The sequence below is a fragment of the Neospora caninum genome, chromosome XI (assembly GCF_000208865.1).
Source record: "Neospora caninum Liverpool complete genome, chromosome XI".
Lineage (NCBI taxonomy): Eukaryota > Apicomplexa > Conoidasida > Eucoccidiorida > Sarcocystidae > Neospora > Neospora caninum.
Window position 1 is genome coordinate 1,506,619 of NC_018397.1, and position 23,428 is coordinate 1,530,046.

The 23,428-nt window shown below is 58.4% G+C and overlaps 2 protein-coding genes across 2 annotated transcripts; one reads left to right on the forward strand and one right to left on the reverse strand.

The window, feature by feature from the left end:
- Window positions 1-1,505: 1,505 nt before the first annotated feature.
- On the reverse strand, window positions 1,506-16,991 carry NCLIV_055020 (conserved hypothetical protein; the record flags this gene model as incomplete). The annotated part of the gene is made up of 10 exons (XM_003885056.1): window positions 1,506-1,766; window positions 2,289-2,548; window positions 3,041-3,188; window positions 3,922-6,291; window positions 6,707-7,271; window positions 7,563-7,723; window positions 8,184-13,044; window positions 13,415-14,076; window positions 14,264-15,238; window positions 15,789-16,991. The coding sequence occupies 10 exons, from the start codon at window positions 16,989-16,991 to the stop codon at window positions 1,506-1,508; spliced, it is 11,466 nt and encodes a 3,821-aa protein (XP_003885105.1).
- A 3,797-nt stretch (window positions 16,992-20,788) lies between these two features.
- NCLIV_055030 (conserved hypothetical protein) lies at window positions 20,789-22,189 on the forward strand (the record flags this gene model as incomplete). Its single annotated transcript, XM_003885057.1, has 1 exon — window positions 20,789-22,189. The coding sequence occupies one exon, from the start codon at window positions 20,789-20,791 to the stop codon at window positions 22,187-22,189; it is 1,401 nt and encodes a 466-aa protein (XP_003885106.1).
- Window positions 22,190-23,428: the final 1,239 nt, after the last annotated feature.

Sequence of the window (23,428 nt, forward strand, 5' to 3'; positions counted from 1 at the left end):
GCGTTCCCAATGTCGAGCTAGGAACAGAGGAGAAATTTAGGAAACGCCATATATATATATATATTTGGAGAGGAGAGAAGAGCGATCTCTGGAATCACGTACCACTCGCTTACGACCAGTGGCAGATCTCGCTCCGATAACGTAGCGACAGACAATCGCCAGGGGAAAGGGAGCCGTGCAGTTTGTGTCTACTTTATTGACTCGGTTACACTTGGGAATAGACAAATAAAGTATGCCAGAAGGAAATACAAAGGCCACTTTTAGGTAGGTTTGAGTTGCAGAGAACTCTGCAGGCGAAACACTTTTAGTTTCCCTTTGTCGAAAAGGCGCCGGCTCCTTCGTGAGTACGGGAAAATTCCAAAGTCGCTTTTTCCTCCTTGCTTCTCCCTCCAGTTCCTTCCTGTTGCTTCCCCTGAAGCGGAGTGAATGTGCCGCACTGAAGTTGGAAAATCCACCGAGCATGAGAGAGCGACAGACTGCAGCAAGCGCGACACAGCGCGACGCGTACCATGCTTCAAGAATCGCAACACACATGCAAAGCACCCCATTTGCCTGCAGAGCGCAAACAAACAATTCCCGCACATTATGACCTTCCAGTTAAACCTAACTGAAATTTGAAAAACTCCTGCGGCGTATTTTGCGCCCTCAAACGTGTCAGCACTGTGAAATTGGAAGATACTGCACAGAAAGTGACCTGCCGGCTGTCTCGTTCTGTCTCCTACCGCGGCACCGCGCATAATACACCACGAAAGGGGGAGTTTCGGCGGACATTTGAAAAAGAACGGGAGAGCTGAGCGAAGGGAGCAAGAGGCGGTCAGCAAATGTGAGAGCGAAGTTGAAAGCGGGGAACCGACAGAGCTTGCGAGACGAAACAAGAGCCAAGAAGAGCAAAGACGAACCGGCACCAGCGCGGCCTCCGGAGCCTTCTCTGGTTCCTTCGTCCTCGGGTACTATCTTTTCATCTCTAGCGACAGTGTAGCAACTTCTGGTCGGAGGGTCCGGTCTTCCCTGACCTGCATTCTCCGCGATTGGTTCATGGTGTGTCGAGAGCAAAAGGACTATACCCAGAGAGCAACTGACTGAAGACCCATCTCTGAAAGGTCTCGTCGACGCGCACGTCTACAATCTGAAATCACTTAAAACGGTCAATGAAGAGACAAGTCTGTTCGGTGCCGTTTCCCACGCGAGCAACACAAACCCCAGAAACAAAACTGGATCGCCTGTGACGGGGATAGCAAAAACCGACCGGATACACGCCACGCGTTACAACACGGGACGCTACAGGCTCCCCAACTGAGGCCTCCTGCGGCGTAAACTGGCTTCTTCGCTATAGACTTGTACACACTCGTATATCTGCTTTTCGTCGCCGTGTTTCCTCCTCCGTCCCTCAACCCCGTCCCCCTCCCTCCTTAATCCCGTCCCTTTCGCTGTCTGTTTCCCGTCCACTAGATGTATCTGCCCCATCTGATCCATATCCGGTTTTTTTCTTTCCTTCTTGCTTCATCTTAAGCCTTCAGCTTGTCGTCTAGCGACTCTCCAGTGAGGTTTTCAATAGCTTTGACCCACTCCCGGGTAGCCATCTCGACTTCATCGTCTGCGCTCTCGAGAAGCTCCACCAGCGTCTGAAGAGAGTCGTTGAGTGTGTCGACCATGGCAACGCCTAGGCGCTTCCACAGGTGAAGATAGATACGCGCGGCCGCAAAATGCACGTTCGCTTTGCCGCAGCTTCGCACCTTCTCGAGCAAGCTCAGATTCAGTTCTTCGACCTAAGAGAGGCACACAAACACACAACAACCAGCCGGAGTAAACTTCTGCTGCCGGCACTTCTTGCACAGACATGATCCGCCGCCGAGGGGCGCCAGCCTCCCGAGAGACGTGCACACACGCTCAGCTGCCTACCCACCGCGTCGCTCTGTACGTACATGCGTCTCGCTCGCCCTCTAGAATTATAAGGCCCTAACACATCGTCCTTCCTCGACTCGGGGGGCCACCAGCACGCATGAGCTTGTGTTTACGTCTCGAAGTTTTTACAGAGAAAGAGAGAAGGACGCGTGGCCGACTGCGGTATGATGCTCCTTTGCTTCGTTTCCGGCGTCTACCTGCGTGCTCGTGTTTTTTGGCTGCGAAGAGACCATGGGAGTCTCTCGCAGCGCAGTCTTCTCTCCTGTCTAACAGAGCAAGCGCTTGTGGAGACAAACCAAAAGAGAACACTTGCGGCAAACCCGCCACGAAGTTTGCGCCCGTCGCTGTCTCCCGCGCGGCTTTGCCCCACTCGCTTCGGCCCTTACCCGCATTTTATCGCCGAATGCATGCTCGAAAAGACCCGTGACCAAGGACCGTAGCGCACAGAACCACAGCTTCGACAGCCGCTGGGTTTGCGCACGCGTGCGCTGTGTCTCTCGCTCGCCTCGTTTATCCGCAGCCAAGCCAAGTCTGTCGTTTTCTCGCGAGTACCCAGGCAGGGGGAGACGAGGCAGAACTGCCAGGATGTCTGCCGCGTCGAGCGCGCAGGTGAGCAGGCGCTCAAAAAGCGATGGAGGCAGAGCCCCTGAGAATGGAAAGAAAGAGCAGAAAGCGAAACCGAATGGGATGGGAACAGAAGGAAGCACGCGCGCGGACGGCTTCAACGAGAAGGCAGAGAGAACTGGTGTGGCAAGCGGGAGTGAGAAAGTGGGCACGACGAAGGCTAGCCCATGAAACGTTATCACCAGCGCTCGGTTGGATCATAAACACGTGCACCAATTGGAAACCGACAAAAGACAACACTCACTCAACACCGGTCCACGCTAGTGGCGTTGAGAAACAAACACCATAAAATGACATCTCTCCCCGATCCACGAGAACCAGTTTGGTTTTGTTTTCTCTGCGGCTCTACGCTTGCACCTCCATATATTTATATATATATATATATATGCGTACCCATGTATGCATAGGCATATTTTTGAGAGTAATAAAACACTGCGGCCATGCGGCTCTCTTGACTTGGGTGTCGAAATGCGCTCCTGGTTGCCACTTGAGAAGAATGCGAAGCGTTGCTTACCACTCAAGTCCTTCTTCCAGCTGCGAAGAGAGGCGACGAGGGCGAGGAGGATGGGCATCCCCAACTCAAACCAAAACCACGTCGCACTGGACTCCAGTACACGCCCTCGAGATCCGCTCGCGCTCCTTTCTCTCTTCTCCCCCGAGTCCTGCAGAGACCGTTCGACACCAACCGTAACCACATACCTTTGTACACACATGCATATAAAGTGCATATATGTACAAACATACATACATTCATGCATACATATACATACGTATATAAGTGTATATGCACATGCATATATATATATATATATATATATATATATATATGGATACACGACTGCAGGCATTGAGAGTGTGCATACGCGGCTGCACCTGTGCATGCAGATGCGTGATCTATGTAGAGAGCGACAGGAACGCCGCTAGGTATTTGTTTGTCTTCCTTAAATGGCGGCGGGCACAGGAGGTCTTCCGGCCCGGAAAACAACGGGACAAAAGCTGTCTAAATCGAACAGGTTTTGCGGCGCAGAGAGAGCTGCCCTCTAGTTCCTTAACGACTCCCATCAGACACTGCTGGAGACCCTCAGCAGATGCCACCACCCCTCCAGAGTCACGTTCATCAGAAGACACGCACGAACTGTAACCCACCAATGCACGCGTACACTTTTGTATGTATATCTATATATATTTATACGTGTATACGTGGATAATGAATTGCGTTTACCACATATCGGTGGCTTGGATATGTGATGGAGGAAGAAGCGTCCCGTCTCGTTGAGGGAGTTGTTGAGGAACCAAGCGGTTGCTGTGGAAGTTAGAGAGTGCATGCATTCCACTTTTTGCCACTCCCCTTTTTCTCCCTTTGCATTCCTCTTTCGCTTGCTCTCTCGGCCTTACCTTGAGGCCCGGGTCGACCAGTGCGAGAGCCTGGTCTCTGCAAGCTGCCAAGGCGCTCTGAAAGTCGGCGAGCAAATCTTCCAGCAGAGCTTCAACGCCTCCGACGGACCCGAAGTCTCTGATGGCTGCTGTGTAAAAGAGAACGAGGAGGCGCGCGCCGCAGATCTCTCGAACGGAGAAAGACGCAGGCGCCGTTGCCAGACTCTCCGTGCCGTCTGTGCGTTTCTTCTCGGCCTTCCGTTTCCGCTTCTTCGAGACCACGTCGAACTCGTCTGCGGAGTCAGACTCTTCCGACGCTTCACTGGGTTCGCCGTCGGCGCCGGGCTGCAACAACGCTCGCTTCGGCCCTCGCAGAGAGCGAAGGAGCGACGACAAGAACGCCTGCAACTGCTGCATGCTCAGTTTCTGGCTCCAGCTCCGGAAGGCGCAATACAGCGCCGCTTCGACGCGGTGCAAATACGAAGGGGCGAAGGCCGCTGGTGGTAGCAGCCGGGCGCTCTGTTCGAGCGTGTGGACGAGCGAGACACTCGAGGCTTCGTCTCCGGCGTCCTCGCCCACAAACGCCCCCGAAGCGTCGCCCTCGTCTCGTCGTCGCTTCGTCGACTTCTTCCCGCCCGTCTCGGAGAGCTCGGGAACCTCCTCTTCGTCTTCTGGAAGGTCGTTCAAGAACAGTTCTCGGTCGTCCCCAGCATTGTCGGATCCCCATAGCAACTGCCGATGCACGTTTTGGACCTGGCCGCCATAGATCAGTTCCGCGAGGCACTCTGCGCGTTGCATGCGCGCCGCGACCGCTTCCTTTCCCGTGCTTCCTTTTCCGTCCCCGCCTGCGCAGACGACCGCCAAAGGCCGTGCACTCGACTCTTCGGCGCGGGAGAGACACAGGTGGACGAGGTGTACCATGAGCTTTGTGAGCACGGGCCGCTTTGCATCCGCGCGCGCCTGAGGCTGGGCCCCGATGACGGTACCCAGGATTTCAATGGTTCGGGACGCCTGGAAGTCTTGCAAGCCTCGTACGGAGAAGAACCCGACTCTCGCGTCTTCGGCCTGAGTCTCGCTGCTCGCCTTCGACACCTTCTCAGCTCTCTTTTTCTGCCCCGCTCCGGTGACTGCTTTCGACTTCGCAAAGACGCTGTGGAGGGATGGCAGCAAGAGGGTGATTGACCCTTGGAGGCGCATCGACGTCCCGAGCTCGGCAGCGAGCGCCGAGAGCAGCGTGTCCACGACGGGGCGTTCTCTCCACAGGGCGCTCTCTCGCGTCTCGGCGAGACCCTGTGGACTGCTCTTCGGCCCGAGGCGCCTCCACGCCTTCTCGCGCTTCCCGCCAAACAACGAGGAGGAGAAGCCGAAGGCGGAGCTCTGCCGAGCGCAGTGCTCCAACACCTCGCTCGCCAGACGACGCACACATGGTAGCTCCACGCTGGCGTCCACGAGGTAGAACTGCAGCGAGGCGTCGCAGGAGATCCTGGGCGCCGCGAGTCGGCGCAGGCACTCGAAGGCGACTCTTCTGTCCCTGTCGGTCGCGCCGTGAGAGTCTGTCGCGGAGAACGCGGCAAGAGAAGAATCGGATGGCGAGAAGACCCCGCGCCGGCCCTCGCCTGCCTCCGAGGCGTCGCGCGCGTCGCAGGAGAGTGCCGAAGCGAGAAGGGGATTGAGGAGAGTCGTGTGAAGGAGCGTGGAGGCGTGGGGCAGAAAGAAGTCCGTCCCGACCCGCTGCAGGAGGCCGAGAAGCGCAGCTAAGAGGCAGATGGCCAACTCGCTGATTCGCGGGTCACGGACGAAGAGCAAGCGGTTGAAAATGTCCTGGCTCCTCCGCGGGCCCGCAGCTGTCTCGGCGCTCTCCTGCGACGCGACCTCGAGCAGAGAAGGCAGGAGCTTGCGCAGGAGGAGCGAGAGCCGCGCAAAGATCGCATTGAAGTCGGCGAGGAACAGGGCGGCTGCATGCAGACTCCGGGACGTTTTCTGCCCCATACCCGCGCCGCGGGTCTCGCCTTCCCTGCCGTGAGAGGTCAGCGCGAGAGCAAGGAGACAGCGAGTGGCAGCCGTCGCGAGGGCGACGAGGCTGCGCAGATTCGCCCGACCAACCGAAGAGGGGAGAGCAAGCTGGGACGGAATGTTTCCAGATGCCTTCTTCAGCGTCAGCAAAAGGGGCGGAAGCGCGCCGTCGCGGAAGGCCTCCGGCAAGTACCCGCCAGCGAGTCGCGACAGCCGCGTCGCGAACTGCCAGGCTGCGACTCCCGCTGCGGTCACTGGAAGAGAAGACGAAGACGACCGCGCCGCCGGCTCCAGGAGACGCTTCGCGAGGATGGAGAGCAACAGCGCGTAGGGCGCCGTCAACGACGCCTCCGTCCAGGAGGAAGACGCGAACAGGGTCTGCGTGCACCAGAGAGCGGCACAGACAGCGAACGCGATGGGGAGCGAGGAGAGGCGACAAAAAGCGAGGCACCGCAGCAGAGAGACAGAAAGAGGCGCGAAGCGACACAGACAAAGCACCAAAAGACGAGAAAGAACCACGGACCCAGCAGACACCCCGCAAAAAAACAGTGTCACGAGAAGATGGTGTCAGTTCTACACCGACGACTGCGCGGTGCACCACCCCAGACATCTGCGTTTCCTCAGCTGACCCTGTCGCGACACAGAAACTCTGTCAATCGATTTATGGATATATAGAGCGACCCAGTAGATCACTTGCCATTTGCCGAAACAGGCGTAGAGAACAAAGAATCGCCATGGAGACACGCACCTCCCTCACTCCGCTGTCTCCGTGGCCTCTCTTTCCCCCGCTTACCCGCCAAAGCCTGTCTTCTGTTCCTTTGTGTCCTTCGTCGCCTCGCGTCTTGGCGCCGTCGACTGGAGGTCCGGCCTCTCCAGCGCCCAGACAGCTCTCAAGCTGCCCCGCGAGGCCGCGGAACAGCAGCGAAAAAAAAACAAAGTCGGCACTGGTTGAGGGCGCGGAGGATCGAGCGAAGCGGCCGCCCTCGGCGACGGCTTCCGCGGCTGCGTGCGCGGCTTCATCAGCGAGCAGCAACCTCGAGGCTGGGCACAGAGAAGACGGCCGAGAGGGAAAGAGGGCAGAGGGGAACGACGGGAGAAGAAGATGAATGGAAGGCGTGGAATGTTCAGATTGTGTTTCCTCTTCGTCTTCGCTCTCTGTCAGCGAGGAGCGGCGCGAGGGGACTGCGGGGTGGCTCGGCCTGCTGCAGACGCCGCCCGTTGTCGTCCGCGCTTTCGCCCGCTCTTCCGCGAACCTGCTGCGAAGCTCGTCCAGAGACTCTGTGCTTTGGAAGAACGCGTGCTGGACCCCCAGACACCCCAGGGCGATGCGCATGCAGCCAACAAGAGGCGAGAGCGCTCTGACAAAGAAGTGACAGAAACGCCGAACGGCGCGACAAGCGACGTGAGGTCCCGCCGAAAAAGATTTTGGCTGGAGACAAGAGACGCAACCACGAAAAAAGTGACCCCGAAGGGAGAAACCTTCACAGGCAAAACGCCCGAGAGACGAGACAGAACACGACAGAGAACGGTGAAAAGAGAGCGGGAGAGCGACGGAGACGCGAGAGACAAGTTAAGGAGCACACACACGGATAGACAGCGAGTTCTCCTGGATCCAATCACACGAATCAAAACACGCAAAACCTCCCTACCGAATAACGCTCTCCAGCAAAAGCTCCGCGCGTTGCTTGAGAATCGCCTCCTCGTCGAACACGCGTCCCAGTTCCGTCTCCTCTTCGCTTGCACCGTCTTCCAGCTCTCTTCTCTTCTTCGCAGATGCCGTTCCCGACAGCCAGCGCCTTTCCGCAAGAATCTAAGGAAAGAAGAGAATTGAAACCACGGCATCGCTCTATGTCCAAAGCCCTCATCGGGGGGAGGGGACAAGACCCAGCGTCCTCGTGCGGTAACACCACCGCAGACTGCCTTCCTTTCTGAAACTCGCTCGCTCGGTGCATGCACACATAAATACATGGATCTATCTATCTACATATATATATATGCTTTTCCACCTATTTTTGAATACGTTATTGTATGCACATCTCGGAATGGAGATGTCTCTATCTGTCACACGAGAGACACCGCAGCGTGAGAACGCCTCTCGCCTGGGGGAAGAAACTGCTCCTTCACTGGCGCAGATTCGCATGCCGCGACTCCTTGATTTTGTATCTGCGGAAGATGGTCAGTTCTCTGCGTGAGTGTGTGCATCTGGAGGCGCGATGCTCGCCTTTTTCTTGGGTTGTCCGCGTACACCCGGCGAGGAAGAGCCGGCTCACCTTCACGCTCAGGAGCGCTTCGACAAGTTCTTGAATCGACTGCGCTTCTTCTTCTCCTTCGCCGTCGAGAGCAAACGCGCTCAAAGAGAGGCCGGCGACACGTTGGAGATTGGGAAGTCCCTCCTTCTTCAAGTGTTCATACACCAGAAGCACCGCCGTGCTTGCTGCCCGGCAGTACACCTCTGCTGTGTTTCGTCCTTCAGCCGTGGAGCCGCGAGACCCGAAAAAAGAGCTATACACAGAAGAAAGCTCCTGCTGTCTCTTCTGATCGCACAACCCCTCATGCATGCAGGTCACCCGGCCCACCGCACAGCTCGGGAGATTGCGAGCAGGACGGCCGCCCACCGCCTCCGTCGTGGCGCGCGCGCCTTCATCTCTCCCTTTTTCTTTTTCTTCTTCTATCGTTTTGAGTTGTTTCTCTCTCGATGCCTTTGGCAGAAGCCGTCCTCTTGCTTCACACTGGAGCGCGACTGCTCCGGTGGCGAGTTGAGCGAGAGCGAGGAGTTGGTGCCCGTAGCAAGATTTTCCAGCTGTCCCGGCGTGGGCTGCCAGCATTTCCTTCAGTCTCTCCAGCAGAGCGCGGCGCGTGCCCCATCCCGATCGCATGTTTTTGCGGCGCTCCTTTCTTGCCTTCTTGTTCAGCAGAACCTCGTCTTCGTCGGATTCGCCTCCCTCCTGTCTCGCGTCGCTTCGCTTCGCGTTCCCCGTCTCGTCTTCCTCTTCTTCGTCTGCTGTGCTCGCCTCTTCGTCGTCCGCGCCCGCGTTCGCCTCTCGCCGCCGCTTCAGGAAGGCAGTTTCCCACTTCACCAAGACGGTGAGACAGCCCCCCACGAGCGCCTCTCTGCCGAGCACTGCACCGAAAGCCACAACAACATCGGCGACCGCAGCCTGGCTCTGAGTCCTCTCGCTGCGGCCACGCTGCTCGTCGCAGTCTTTCTCCTCCTCTTTGGCGCATTCTCCAAAGGCTGCCACACACAGAGGCTCCACCACCATCTGGACGAGACCGAGGACGTGTTTCGTCACGAGGTTTCTGCGGCGTTCTTCTTCGGCGCGTCGCTCTGCAGCCTTCTCGCTCGGCGTCTCCTCGGACGACTTTGCCGCCGAGTCTCTCGTCTTTTCGCCGACGCTTAGGAGACTGTTGAGGGCGGCGAAGAGAGAAGGCAGGTAGCTGCGCAACCCAGAAAGGACCAGAGGCGCCGCGACCAGGCGCGGGTTCAACAGACCGGCGCGCGCAAGCAGGCTCCCCAGCGCATGCAGGAGACCGGAGACAGCGCGGTGGAGCGAAGCTGCTGGCAGTTCCGCAACAGCTCTTCGTTGCGCACCAGCGGCAGTGTCGCATGCCGAGGCACAGCTCCGGAGCAACGCGGCCAGAAGGACGGGCGTGACGAGTGAGGAAGCGCCACGCCGCGCTTCGCCCGCTTTTACCTGTCCCCCGCCTGTGGCGCAGGCCTGCGCGAGGAGACGGGAAACGGCAGCGAGGCCGCGAAGGGTCTCTTCGTGGACCAGGAGACACGACGGGGATCCATCTCCTCGCGATGGCGCCTCGCTGCCTTGACGAGAAATCTTCTTCGACTTCTTGCCACCGGTGTCCATCCGGGAGGCGGCCGCACTGCTGGCTGCCGCACACACACTCAACAGGCTCTCCAGTGTGCGTCTCGTCGCGCGATGTTCTGTTTCCATTCCTTCCCTTTCAGAGGCGCTGCGGGCCGAGGGCGCCCCACAACCCTCGCTTCGGACCGCGGAGGCAAGGTGGCTCTTGAGGACTTCCTCGACTTTACCGAGTGAGCACCGGGCGAGGCGTCGCTCCTCTGCGCTTTCCCGGGCGTCTCTGTCTCCCTGGTCCTTCCTCTCTGAAAAGGAGGCGAGTTCCCGGCGGCTCTTCGCGTCCTTGCGGTGGGGGGCGGCTCGGCGGGCCGTTTCCGTCTCGAGTGAAGAACGGGCTTGAAGCTGGGATTCCACAAAGTCTGCGAGGAGCGCATCTCTCGCGCAAATGCGCATGCATGCGCTCTCTGCCTGGCCGCCTTGTGTCGCGCGTGAATCCGCCTTCTCCGCCTCGTCTGTCGCCTCGCCCTCCAGCGTTCCAATCGCCTGGACGAGCCGCACGAGTGTGGAAAGGGGGATCAGCGTCTCCGACCGCGGTCGCGCCTCCGGCTCTGGAGTCCCACCGGCGCCTGTCTCCTCGGGGCCTGTCCCTGCGGGGCCCGCAGCGCCCTCGAAGGCTTCGGCGTCCTGAAGCCGCAGACGCGTGGCCAGCTGCGGCGCAGTCGAGGCGAGACGCAACACAGAGAGGACGAGCTTGAGGCAGAGGTCCTCGGAAATCTGCAGGAGAATGCCTGAGGCGAAAACGCCGTCGATGAGTGTTTCGGCGGCTTGGGCGACCTCAGAAACCCGCGCGAGAGACAGCGAGGGGCCGAGGACGAGAGGTTCCGCAGAGGAGGGCGACTCTGAAGGCCGAAGATAGAACGCGCGTAGGCTGGTGGCGAGGACAGGTGAGGAAAGGGATCGGAGGAACGGTAAAAGAATGTCACAGACCAGGCTTGTGGCGCATGCGGGGGAGATCCGAGAGGGGCGGAGCGACTCCCCAGACTTCCACGAGGCCGCGCCCGACCCCAAGAGCGCCGCGGAGCCGAGCGAAACCGCAGGATCTCCCAACTTGTTCAGCAACTGGCAAGCGAGGCGAATGACCGGCGAGAAGAAAGAAGGCTTCGAACACAGCGAGAGCTGGGGCCACGAGCCCCTTGGCGACACGGCCAAAGGCGAGGCAACAGAGAAGGCGGTCGGCGAAGCAGGTGAAGACCGCGCAGACTGGAACGAAGGTGACCTGGATTCGGCGCTGTGGATCTCGAAACTCGCTTCTGGGGCGTGGAATTCCGCGACAAATGCGTCGACTTCCTCCTCGAGGGCGGGGAGGAGCGCCGAGAGAAGGCGGCTCGGCGCGCCGTGGAGAAGCAACCGCGCAAACGCCTTCTGCTCCCTGCCTTCTTGCACGAGGCACGCGAGGGCAAAGCAGAGGAAGGCCGCGACGCTGTCGGACGCTGTCGCGACAGTGGATCCGAAAACAACGTGCTCGAGCGTGGCGCGACCCTCGGGCCCTCCAGTCCCCGAGATCGACGTCCGGGACGGGAGAGAACCGAGAAGAGCAGAAGACGCAGACGAGAAGCCAGACAGAAAGAGGGAAAGGAACTCGAGGCAACTTCGCGGGGCGGCCTGCAAAACGGTTTGGAGGAACAGGTGCATCTTTGGATTCCTTTCTTCACCATCTGCAGGCCGCCCCTCGCCTCCGCGCATGCGCCGGACGAGGCCAAGGTGCGCCAGGCGCCGCCACCAGAGCTTCAAGCGGCTCTCAGTGACGCCGTGATGGGCTGCAGATCCGTCCCTTCCTGGAGCGCTCGCTGCTGACACCTCGCTGCTGCTCAGCAGCGACGAGAGCTCCTCGAGCAACAACTTGACTGCATCGCGCACTTCTCGGCCCTCGGCCCTGTCGTGCACAGAAAGCCAGAGCGGGAGAACGAGGATCCCGACGCAGGCCGCGTCTATTCGCCTCTCGGCGCCTCCCGCCTTGTGCCTTCCCTTCTCTCCGTCCTGGGTGTCTGCCTTCCGCTCGACGGTTTCCCCCTTCTTTTGCTCACTCTTCGACCTGCGCGTGCGCTGCAAGTCGCCGAGCCGCGCCGCCTGCGCCAGCAACGCGCGAGACAAGTCCACCAGGTTCACCTCGATCTGCTGTCGCAGCGAAGAGAAGGCGAGAAGTTCACACTCCTCCGCTGGCCCCCAGAGGCCCGAAGAGACACACGAGGAAGACGGGAAAAGACAAGACGCCTGCGCATGGATGGCGGCTGCTCCAAACCAATTTGCGCACTCCCGTCCACCGGTGAGAACGAATTCCTCTCTCTTTTGCGTCTCCGCGTTCGCAGCGATGCCGACCTCCTGGGCAGCGCCGCTGCTCAGACCTCGTGCGAGCGACACGCGGGACAGGAGCTGCGAGAGATGAGCCAAGAGAAGCAGTGTCTGGCCCTGGAAGGAGGAGAGAAAGGACTGAACAACTCGTGAAAAGAGGGCGAGGTCACTAAGAGCCAGAAGGAGGATCCGGCCCCTCAAGCGCCTCTCCAGTCTCTCGCGTTCGGCCTCAGGTTCGTCTTGCTCGCCGAAACCGAAAAAGTTGCAGAGAGGCGCAAACACCTCATGGAGATCGCTCGTATCGTCCTCTGCATGCGCGCCGTCCGCGCTCTCCTCGCGCGCTCCGGAAGCCCTGTCCGTTTTATCCCGCTGTTTCTTCTTTTTCTCGCGCGTCTCTTCTCCTTTTCTCGCCACCCGAGACTGCAGGAAGACTGCGACGCCATCCGCCACAGCCTTCACAGCTCGCCGAGCGTCTCGAGGGAAGGACGGCGCAGCAGCGCCTTGCGAACTCGACAGGGAAGACGAAGACGCGACTCCACGGGTTTCTGGCCGCGTCTTGGAGGCATCCTGCGAAGAAGAGGCCTGGCGTGACTCGGCCGCGTCAGGAGCCGCCGACAGACGTCTTTGCAGAAACTCGCAGAGGTGAACCAAATGGAACATCCAGAGAGGGACAGCCGCGGACGAGGACGCAGCGGAGGAAGAGGCCGAGGGGACGATGGTGGCCCCAGATATCTCCAGAAGCGCTGCTGTGGTGTACATACACGTGACGCTTGTCGAGCCCTCGTTCTCGGCGTCCTGGCTCCTCTCAGCCCGCTTGCGGCGCTCTTGTTCGAGGAACGCTTCCGCCACTAGAGACGACTGCATGCGACGCAGCGAGGACGAAGTGGAAGAAGACGCGGCCGGCGGAGAAGGCAGCGGAAGAAGCGCGTGCTGGACAAGAGCGTGGAATGCCGCGGAGGAAGCGAGCCTGTCGAGGGCGACGAATGAGAGGAGCAAAAAAACCAAAAGCGAAGAAGGTGAGAACAGGTCGACAAGAGCCTGGAGGGAAAGACGGAATGAACAGCCAGCGGAGGGAAGACAGCGGACCAGAGGAGCCCACGGGCCACAGAATGCCTCTACCGGCGATGGGAAGAGCGAACACCACGAGGAAACCAGAAGACAGATACAGTGAAGGTGAAACAGCCGCACAGACGGGACAATCACGCACCAGCCCTTTAGGAGAAGCGAACGACGCGCTTATAGATGCGTCCACATGGACACCCCAAGCGAGGACTTTCTCTGGACTTTTGAGTGGGGAGGAAGCGAAGACGCCACGAAAAGGCGTGGAAGCCGCGTACCTTTCCTGAGTGGCTGCCATTCCGAACTGCTCTTTCTCTTCCTTGTTGTTGGATGTATTTCCCCGTTCAAGTCGCATCTGCATCGCGTTCAAGACGTCGAGGGCGCCTGCGCGCAGCTCCCCAAAGGCTTTTCGCTTGGAACGGAGGGCGCTGGGCCTCCCTGCCTCTCCTTCAGTTTCCTGAGCCTCTCTGTCTTGTGCTTCTTCGGTTCTCTCTTCCTCTTCGCCGTGCGCTGCGTCGGGTCTGCTGGTGCCCCAAGCAAGCGCGAGGGCGACTGGGAGCAGGTGGCTAGCCAAAACCGCTCCAGCGAATTTCTCTCGTTCGTCTTCCGTTTCTTCCTTCTCCGCCTCCTGCTTCAGCAGCTCGGCACACGCGCGCAGGAGCGCCGGTGCCAGGGCCCGCAGGCGTGGAACGAGGAGGACCGCAGCGGCGAAGCACTGCGACGCGCCGCCGTTCTGGCGGGCGTTAGCGCTTGCGCCTTTCCCGGCCTCTTCTGCAGAGGAGCCTCCAGGAAAGAAGGCGGCCAAGACGAGCGCGCGGCCGGTCGCGGCAAGAGGCGACGGCAGGAGAGACGCGAGATCGGCGAGCAAGACAGACGTGGTTCGATGGAGACAGACAAAGGGCGAGAGGACGTGGCCGAGGGTCGTCGTGCCTCGGGCTGCCTGGAACGCAGAAAAGGACAGCAGAGAGGATGAAACAGCACACACGGGAGTGAAGCTGGAAGGGCGGCCAACACGGAAAAAACCTGCTTACAACGGGGCACGGTGAGCCAGGTCTTGATTTCGCACAAGCCGCACGCACCGGCTCACGCGGTTGCTGGCTGTGTGGTCCCCGCACCCGCAGACGTACCTCGACGACGAGGGAGGGATCTTCGTCTTGCAGGCGATCCAGGAGCAGTTCGACGAGGAGGATGCCTCTTTCAGTTCCTTTCTCCTGCTCGTCTCGTGAAGCGTCCTCTCCGTCGCTCTGTGTAGCGTTTAGACTGGTTTTTCGCGCCTCCTGGCGCCGGAAGCACGCGAGGGCAGTGCGAACGCCTTCGCGCCTGAGCTCCGCCTCACTCGCCATCAAGGCACTGAAGAGAGACAGGCCCTCGACGCGTGTGTCTCCGGACGCATCCCGGCCTTGCGAGAGGCGCCGGCCGTCCCCGCTTGAACCCTCTTCATGGAGCTTCGGAGTGTACAGAGGACATCCCAGAGACGGCAGGCCGTCGAAGACGTGGGAGAGAAGCAGCACGATATCTTCGCAGCTGGAGTGCCCAGCCGGCCGGGCGTCGGCGCTCTTCTCTGTGCGTTTCTCCTGTTCGGTGGCACGCGAAAAGAACGTGAGAGCTTTGGGGAGACTCAGCGGGTTCGCCGCGTCGATTCGCAGCAGCAGGCGACTGACGGCTTTGAAGAAAAGCGCGTGCTCCTTCTCCACGCAAGAATACAGGGTGGTAGACGATGTGGAGGCTGACACTTTCCTCGCGTTTTCTTGCTGCTCGCCCTCCTCCCTCTCGCTGGCAAGCTGCAAGGCGTGCTGACCCGCGCGCCGAAAGCTGTCAAAGAGCGTGAGAGCGATGACGATGAGCGACGGGGACGCCTCCTGCGTCTGAGAGAGCGAGGACAGAGAGAACAGAGAGGGAGGACCGAGGCGAGCACGGCTGGCGGGCGCCGCGACGCATGCAGCGCAGAGAGCCTCCGCTGTCGAAAGAAGCCGCTCTTGCAGGGGCGAGAAAGACGCAGATTCCGCAGATTGATGAGACGAAGAAGACAAGAAGAAGGAGAGGAGGGACTTGAAGAACGCTCGCAGAAAGGGTGCGCAGTTCAGTTGACGCACGGAAAGGAGCTGAGACGAGACACGGCAAGGGGGAGAAACGAACGCACAGAAGGGAAGGCAAAAGTGAACACGGCAGTGCTTTCCGAGACACACGTTTCAGACAGAGAGAGACCGGAAATTCAACATGTTTGAATTTCCCTCATGGAACGCAAAGGGTTAGAGGGTGCTTCTGCCTCGACGGGCGAGCCCGGACCTATCTCTCCTGCGCTTCTCTTCCGGTGGATCTTGACAGCTTGATGCACGTGGACACAAACTCTTGGGACACGGTGTACGTACAGGAAAGCTGACGTTGAACTCGCTCTTGTGTGCCTTGACTCTCGACCCCAAATGTTCAGGCTGGCTATACGGTTGCACGCGTGGGAGACTGCGCACTGGCGCAGGGGACACTGTCGGGGCATCACGCCCAATGACACCACAGTACACAGTCAGCGGTCGCCGTCTCCGCACAGCACACGTTCCACATCTATGCCCGGAAATCGACTAAGGCGGTCGCCGGGGCGGGGCTGTACACTGTTGCTTCCGTGTGCCGTTTGCTGCAAGAGAGGAAAACGTGCCTTACCTCCTCCATTGCCGCCGCCAGTCGCCTCCACTTGGTTAGGCGCCGCGTGACCGCCCCTGGCAGTGTACCCTGCAGAGCGAGGTTCTGCTTGTCGGCGAGAAGAACCAGAAGAGAAAAGATTTCGTTCTCCTTTGATGCAGAGAGGCGTGCGAGGCCGTCTTCTGTGGAAAGGAGGAGCGTTTGAGTCAACTGCTGCATCGCCGCCACCAAAATCGCCGGATCCAGCGTCGCGCGCGCGGCGATGTGCGTGAGAATGGCTACGCCAGACGCATGGAGTTCGGGTGTACGTACAGCTGAGGTCGGGCGCAGTGTCGACAAGAGGAAGGGGAGCAAGCACGGCGTGAGCGACCGCACAGCAGCGAGAGACGGGGCGGCGGCAATAGAATCGGAAACAAGCAGGGTGAAAAAAGAAAGAAGGGACGTGTTTTGCGCAGGCAGTCGAGAAGCGGGCAGGAGCAGAATCTCGTCGTTTCCCAGGTCGCGTGCGGCTTTGCCATCCTGGAGATGCGAGGGAAGGGGAGAGAGGCCTGCGTCCTTCAGTCGCGCGGGCGACAGAGGGGAAGAGACCCGAGCGACAGTGTCGACAAGGAACTGGAGAAGGAAGGGCGACGCCAGAATGACCTTGACAAAGTCTCTGCTCTGCAAAGGCGCACCCGAGGCGCGCATGCGTTCCAGGAAAATCCACGGCGAGTGGGGAGGAATCGTGAGGAGTCGGACGAGACGGACAAAGATCGGATAGTTGTGGTACGGCAGAGCGAGAGCGAGAAGAGCATCTTGGTTGTGCTGGTGAATCGCATATTGACGCAGAAGATACTCGAGCAGATACTGGGCATCCTGGAGGAGAAAGAAAGGCCCGAGGAGATCGCAGCAGAGGGCCACGCGTCTGTCCAGGACCCGCGCCTGGTCCGCTGTCATGAAGTCGCGCGAGTGAGGAGAGGACGCCTGTCCGTGCTCACTGGAGGAAAGAGCAAAGAAAGGCTCCAAGACTTCCACCAGCGGCTCTCGGCGACTTAGCGACTGGAGGGACGTCAGGGCTACGTCGCGGAGCGTTGCAATGTCGATTGAGGCCGCCTTTCGGGGATCGAACAGAAGCGAAGGAGCTGCATGCTGACGGCGAGAAGAAGAAGACGCAGAGGCGGAGGAAGACCCAACACCGAGGGCCTGCCGATGCAGCGCCAGCTGACGCTGCAGCTCGGAGACCATCGCGGCGATCGGAGGGCCGCGGCCACAAGATGGAGAGCAGAGCACACAGCGCGAAGAAAAGAGCGGCCGAGAGGCCTTGAGGGTGGACTGGCGAAGAAGGGGTTGAAAAAGAAGGCCCAGAACACCGAAAACCACCGGAGAGCTGCGGCGTCAGGCGATCCGCTGGGGCAAGTTGCGAAAAGTTACCTGGTCGTAAGCGGACTGGCGAGACTGTCTCACCCACGCACGCGCACCCTAAACGAGGCCAATGTTTGGAGTAGACAGCGTCGGTGGGATTCGAAAAAACCTGCATGAAACAGCTAAAAGTGGAAAGCGCGCGCTCCGGGAGGACTGGCGCGAGAGACAAGGGAGATCGATGATGGCGGGGCCTCACGTGGCTTCAAAGCCTCGATCAACGGCGAAGTTCAGTTATGAGATAAATTCAGAAGCAATTTTGCACATTCCCCTTTAGAGGCAGTCGACGTGTCCTCTCATTTGTGGAGAGAAAAGGCTGAGAAAGAACTTCGAGCAACGGAACGTTGTGGGGCTGCGCGGACAGTTGACAGGGAAGGGCCCTCTCTCTCAGCGCATGCCTACGAGGAAAGGCCAGTCCAGCTGTCCACAAATACGACGACCTAATGGAAACTGGAAAGACTAGCATGGAAACAGAAGGGCGAACGATCCGAAAAAACTGGCTGCTTCCCTTTTAACCGCCAGTGAGAAATTCACTCGCCCGCTGCCTTTTGACCCCACTGTCATCGCAAAGTGGCTCTTGCGGCTTCGCTCGCATGCCGACTGAAAGACGGACTAGCAACAGAGCTGGATGTGTTCCAGAAAGCGGAGGACGGACGCAGAAAAAGCTGCCACACGGTATCACATCTGGTTGTCTCTGTCATTTATCGTCATTTACTGTAACAGGCGGACGGCGCAAGGCTGTCTGACACTTTCTCGGGAGGGTCGATTGCCGTACAAAAACCAGAAACAGACGGCCATGCCGCTATCTCAGCGGGTCGTAATTTCATCACCCAAAAAGATCCTTGGGTGTCCCGCACACGACATACCTTCTCAGGAATAGCATTCTGGCTTACGTCGCCAACTGCATAGAGCGATATACAGAGCTAATGCCCTCATGTGTTTACAGAGGGCCTTGAATACACCGCCCGGTGGAGGGCTGACCTTCTTCAGCAACGGGTTCCTCTCTGGTCACGGAAGCATGGATGTTTTCTCTCCAGGCTGGTGACGAACTGTGCTTGCAGCTCTCTCGCGTCGATAACAGTCAGTCCAGAACGTCTCGGTGCGGTTTGCATCGAGGACGCCTTTCCCGCCGACCCTGAACCCCTTCGGAGTCTGGTATCTGAGACACAGTGATGCACTCGCGAGCTTTTCGGGGGCGCGGATGAGGTACAGTGTGTCGGCGGGAATGTGAGCCTGGTGTTTTAACAGCACCTCCAGCCTTGTTTTCACAGAGGTCGAAAGTGTGAAGTTGTGCGAGCGCCACATTTCAAGCTACGAAATGAGCGGCTGAATCAAAAAAGAAACGGCATAGTGTTGCCCCGTTCTAGCAGACAAGTATACCGGAGCTTCGATTGACGATATCGTTGTGGCCTACGACAAAGTGCCTCCCCTTGCACAGAAGCAACAGATGCCCAGTATTTACTGGAAGTGTCTCTGCACACTGACTGCTACGATCAGTGGATCGAACCTTTTCCCACTGGCGCCAGCTTGATCAGCACGGCCCCTTCAGCTTTCTTTTTTCTCACAACTGATTACGTAACTCACGCAGAATGGAGCGCAGGCAGGGCCACTGAAGTCCCTGGCGCTTCCTGCGCAGTTGAACCAAGTTTCATATGGCGTCGTCAGCCGGACTCGCTGACGGGGCGCGCGAGTTCTCTCTCGGATGAATACTTTCCCTTCAAAGGGCCCAGCCAGATAACGGGGTTCGAAAGAAAGCTTTTCGCATGCCTTACAGCCAGGTTGACTAATCGAGAATCGTGAATCGTGCAGCAACGCAGATACCCACGCACGGTCCCCGAACCCCCGAGAAGCAGTACCAAACGTAGAGGGTATCACCGTCGTTATCTTAGCAGATACATCCATACCAAGCATAACTCGGGCAAAACCTGTCTCAGCCTCCCCTATGCACGATACCTTTTCAATAAGGCTACGGTAGACGTACACGTAAAACGTACCGGGTCATCCCTTAAACACGGGAATTCAGCTTCTTCAAGTTCTTCTCATACAACGACATTTCTCGATCAGCAGTCCTTATCAAGAGGCCTGGCCTCGGCGCGCGTCAGTGAACTGTAACGAGGACGTCGACGATTGCGAACGCGGAAGTCCTCGTTGCTACTTTTCTGTGTTCTTCACTTCCAAGCCGATACACGGCATTCCTCGGGAGAAAACGTCAACGAAAAACCATGGACCTCGTCAGCAAAACGAGCTCCCGCACCGTGTGGTTATCATATCTTCCGATCGTACCCGGAAGGTTGTCTGCGGTGCCTGCTCATCATTGTTTAAAGCCGCTACCGAAATCCCTTTTTTCGACGGCGCTAGCTGGGGGGACCATAATGCGTCACTGTGCGTGGCCGGGCATCAGAGGGACTCAGAGCCAAGCCATGCGCCGTGCCAAAGAGTCGTTCCGAAAGCAGTATCCTCTGCTTCCCACGGAGGTCACACACGATGCGTCCTGCCTGGCACTTTGTGGCTGCGGAGGCACTGCTGTGGCATTCGCTCGCCTGTTCAACACGCCGGCGCTCCCGCGTGGAATCAAGGGCGCCAGTCTGATGTTCGGTAATCGAGACGCCACAAAACCGGTGCGGCGATGCCCAAATCGCCGCCTACTTTCCTAGGAATTTATTGGCTGAAAACCGCATGGTGACTGCCGTTGCCAGTCTGTAGCAAAAGTCCACGTATCGCGTTGGGTGGATTGACCCGTGCTTTGCGCTCCCGTGTGTGCACACAAGCTTGACACACACGCCGCCTGAACAGAAAGTCGGGGAAACCAAGTGACTCACGACAGAAGGGGTTTTTCATCGGACATCTGCTGCTGCGTGCGCTTACCATGTCCAGCCTGAATGAACCAGCTCCTCTACAAAGTGAAATTTCGTGCCGTGTCTCCCCCCCGCTCGCGTTAGCCAAGCGCCCCTGGGCCCCGTCTTGGTCAGAGACACTGTGCACCATGGAAACGGCGATTTTTGTGAGTCATGAGGAGCCTACGGTGTTAGGCACGTCTTTTTCGCGCCAACTTTCCCTTCCGAGGTCTAACCGTTGGCGGGTTTATCTTCTTGCTCTCAATCCCGCCCGGGATCCACATTCTTTCACAGTTGAACTTGCTTGGCCCCGGCATAGTCGGCGACCGGTGGGAGTTCCCTCGAGTGCATGGCGCACGGCGCGGCTTTTCGAAAGAAGGCAGTCTCAAAGTTGCCGTCCGTCGACGAGACCGAGAAGAGGCGGGAGGTTAACCCATCCAAGTCACAATTTACAAAAGCGCAGACTTTGCTAGTGAAGTCTGTTTTCTTGTGCCACTACGCACAGTGTTCGGCTGGGAGTGTGTCTCCTGTGGAACGCGTTCTTGAGAGCGACCGGTCCTGAATTTTCGCTGGTTTGCTTTGATGGTTTTCCGCGCGCTGCCCGGCTGTCGATTTCGAGCTCCGGCTCGGCATTTCGTCTATAAAGCACGTCTACAGGATGAAAGAACGTTTTGCCCTCGAGGGGGTTTTTCTCCACGCTTTGCTTCAGGTTAAAGTGCACACCGTTTTTCTAAGTGGAGGGGTTCATTCCGTTGCATTTTTGGCTGCGCGCTACTCGGCTCCTTGTGCATGCTAGGGATGACCTTCAAAAAAAATTCTTCCGTCACTTGGGCTCTGTCTGATTTCTCGTCTGTCAACAAACACTGGCTAGAAGGGAGACGTCTCGAGGAAGAACTCATCAACCCGAAGCCAAGAACCGGTGTCCCGTCCATCTTGCGCCAGCATCGATCGTTGCGTGTCTTGTCATCGTACAAGCGTCTGGCGTCCGGTCTCCGTTTCGCGAGAAGGAAAATCGTGGATTTTGCAAAAGGCCGGTCCAGCCGGTCCGACTCGACTGCCTTGCTTGGTCCTTTTCCCTTCGCTTCGTTGATGGCGACACACAACGAGTCTCTCCAAGCAGAGCCGCAGGGGCGAACGACTGCCAAGCGCCTTTTCGCGTGGACTGAGGACGACAGGCATTTTGCGCCTCTTCCTCATGGCGGTGTGACGTGCTTGCCTGCCGCCCCCGGTTCTGCCTGTCAGACCAGCTGTGGGGGGGAGGCGTCCACTGTAGGACTCCCAGGAACAGTTGGTCAGGAACTTGGGAAGCGTCGTCGCCTGCTGGGACCGGATGGCCGCTCCAGGGTGGTTTCGGGGGAGGACAATGAGAGAAAAGTGTCCGGGATCTCCGCTGGCAGTCGGATGACTGCTGCCGTATCTACGGCGCAGCTTTCGATGCCGTCACATTTTCCAGCGATCGGCGAAGCAGCCACTACGAACCACGTTCCCATGGGAGACGAGTCGGAAGAACTCGGCAGAACCTCGAGTGTTTCCTCTGTCGAGGTGGACATGGTGGACGCCGGCGGAGGCTCTCCTCCGAGACTCTCACCGAGGTCTCCTCCGAGACTGTCACCGACAGGCTCATCCTGTTCCGGAAAGGTGCTTGCCCACACCAGCGGAAGGACGAGTGCGAAGGAGTCGGTCGCCAACTCGGAGAGCCGATCTGCAGACTTTTCTCAGGCACAGGGCGAAGAGAGGAAGAACGAGAACTGTTACGCGATCATGCCTTTTCTTTCCGAAACGGCCGCCCAAATCCCGCGGCCTCTCGGGGAAGGCGAGCTCTCGTTGGACGCCCTTCTCCACGGGGCAAGCACCGGCGTCCATACACCTGCTCCGCTCTCGGAGATGATCAACGACCCCGAAGTCGCGAAACTCCTCCGAGACCAGCCTGCGAATCCGCTGGAAAGTCTCGAGCAAAGTAGCGAGGGCTTTCTACTCACGGAGGTTCTACGGAAGAAGCGAGAGGCGCGGCTGAAGAAGGCCATTCGCAACGTCGGGCGGATGGGAGAAGGGGGCGTTAGTTTGAGGGCGCTCTACGACCTCTGTGAAAGTGACAAAGAGGAATCAGAGCATGAGCGTGAAACAAAAGATCCTTCTCCAAGCGGAGCCCTGTCGCCCGATAAAGACGGAGAGGATGCATCCATGGACTGAGTATGAGACGCTGACAGCGACCCAGCGAGCGAAACGTCGAGTGGAGAAACGTACTCCTCGCATTCCTATGTGTCCATGTAGGTGGTCCGTTCAGCGGCAACGCTGTCGACATTGCCGAGGGGCGGCAAAGACGGTGTGGAGAAGATGGATAGGGAATTGCCGGTTCGACGTCGTGACGAGGGGGAAACTCTAAACTTTTTTTCACGACTGAGGAATATCCGGACGAGCGCAAGGGGGTATCGTGCAGGCGTCGTAGAGACTAGAGTAGGCCGAGAAAAGGTGGTGTTTCTCTGGGCCACATCGAGGACGTGCCGATCTCGAGGTGATGCTCTTTTCGGCCAAGGCTTTTCACAATGCCTTTGGAATACAGGGGGAGTCCAAGCTTGGCAGCGTCTCCTCTGCCGATGCCTGCGCCGGTGGGCTGCAAATTTGTTCGCCCGCCGTTTTTGCTGCTGGCGTGTCTTCTCGGGGAACAAGCTAGCCTACCGAGTGTGTCTCCTACAACGTTTCTCATTTTTTAAAGGTGCGAGAAACAGTATCTTCGCCACCGAAAGGACGTCAGGTTGCACGGTGACACCGTGCTCTCTCACAACTGAATTTCGCTTTGGTTCTTTAAAAACCTTGACGCTGGATAGGATGCATTTCGACGGAAGATTCTTCAGGTAGTACGCGACAGCGCAAATCCTCGGATTGGCGGGCTTCGGTGTGCATATATGGTTAATATGCTGTTTTCGATTAGCGGGAGCCTTCATATGTCTTCTGTGCGTGTTCCGTCCCGGTCTGTCTTCGTTCTGATGTATAGGTCGGAAGAACACGCTTTTCTGGCACTTCAGCTAGACACAACGACGAACCAGCGGACGCTCATAGATTGAATGTCACTGTGGATGACATCTCTGGAGAAAACCGCGAATAACGGCGCGCGGAGCTACGTTCGCGGTGGCACGGACACACAGTACCGAGGATCTGTTCGTTGAAATGAAGCCTTTCGTACGAACGCCAGGTGCATGAAAGGGGAAAGCAGATTCCTTTTCAACTGCGCCCCCGCATTGGGCCGGACACTGTCTGCTAGGCCGTAATGCAAGATCTATTCGTAGTTCACAGTCACATGAGTAATAACTACTGCTGTTCGGATTGTCTCCTTCGGCTGCCTCAGATTCCAAGATCCTCCGGCAACACGCTTGGTTAGGGGTCAGTAAACACTCATGTTTCATCTACTGCGGTGTGCGCGATTTCCGTGGC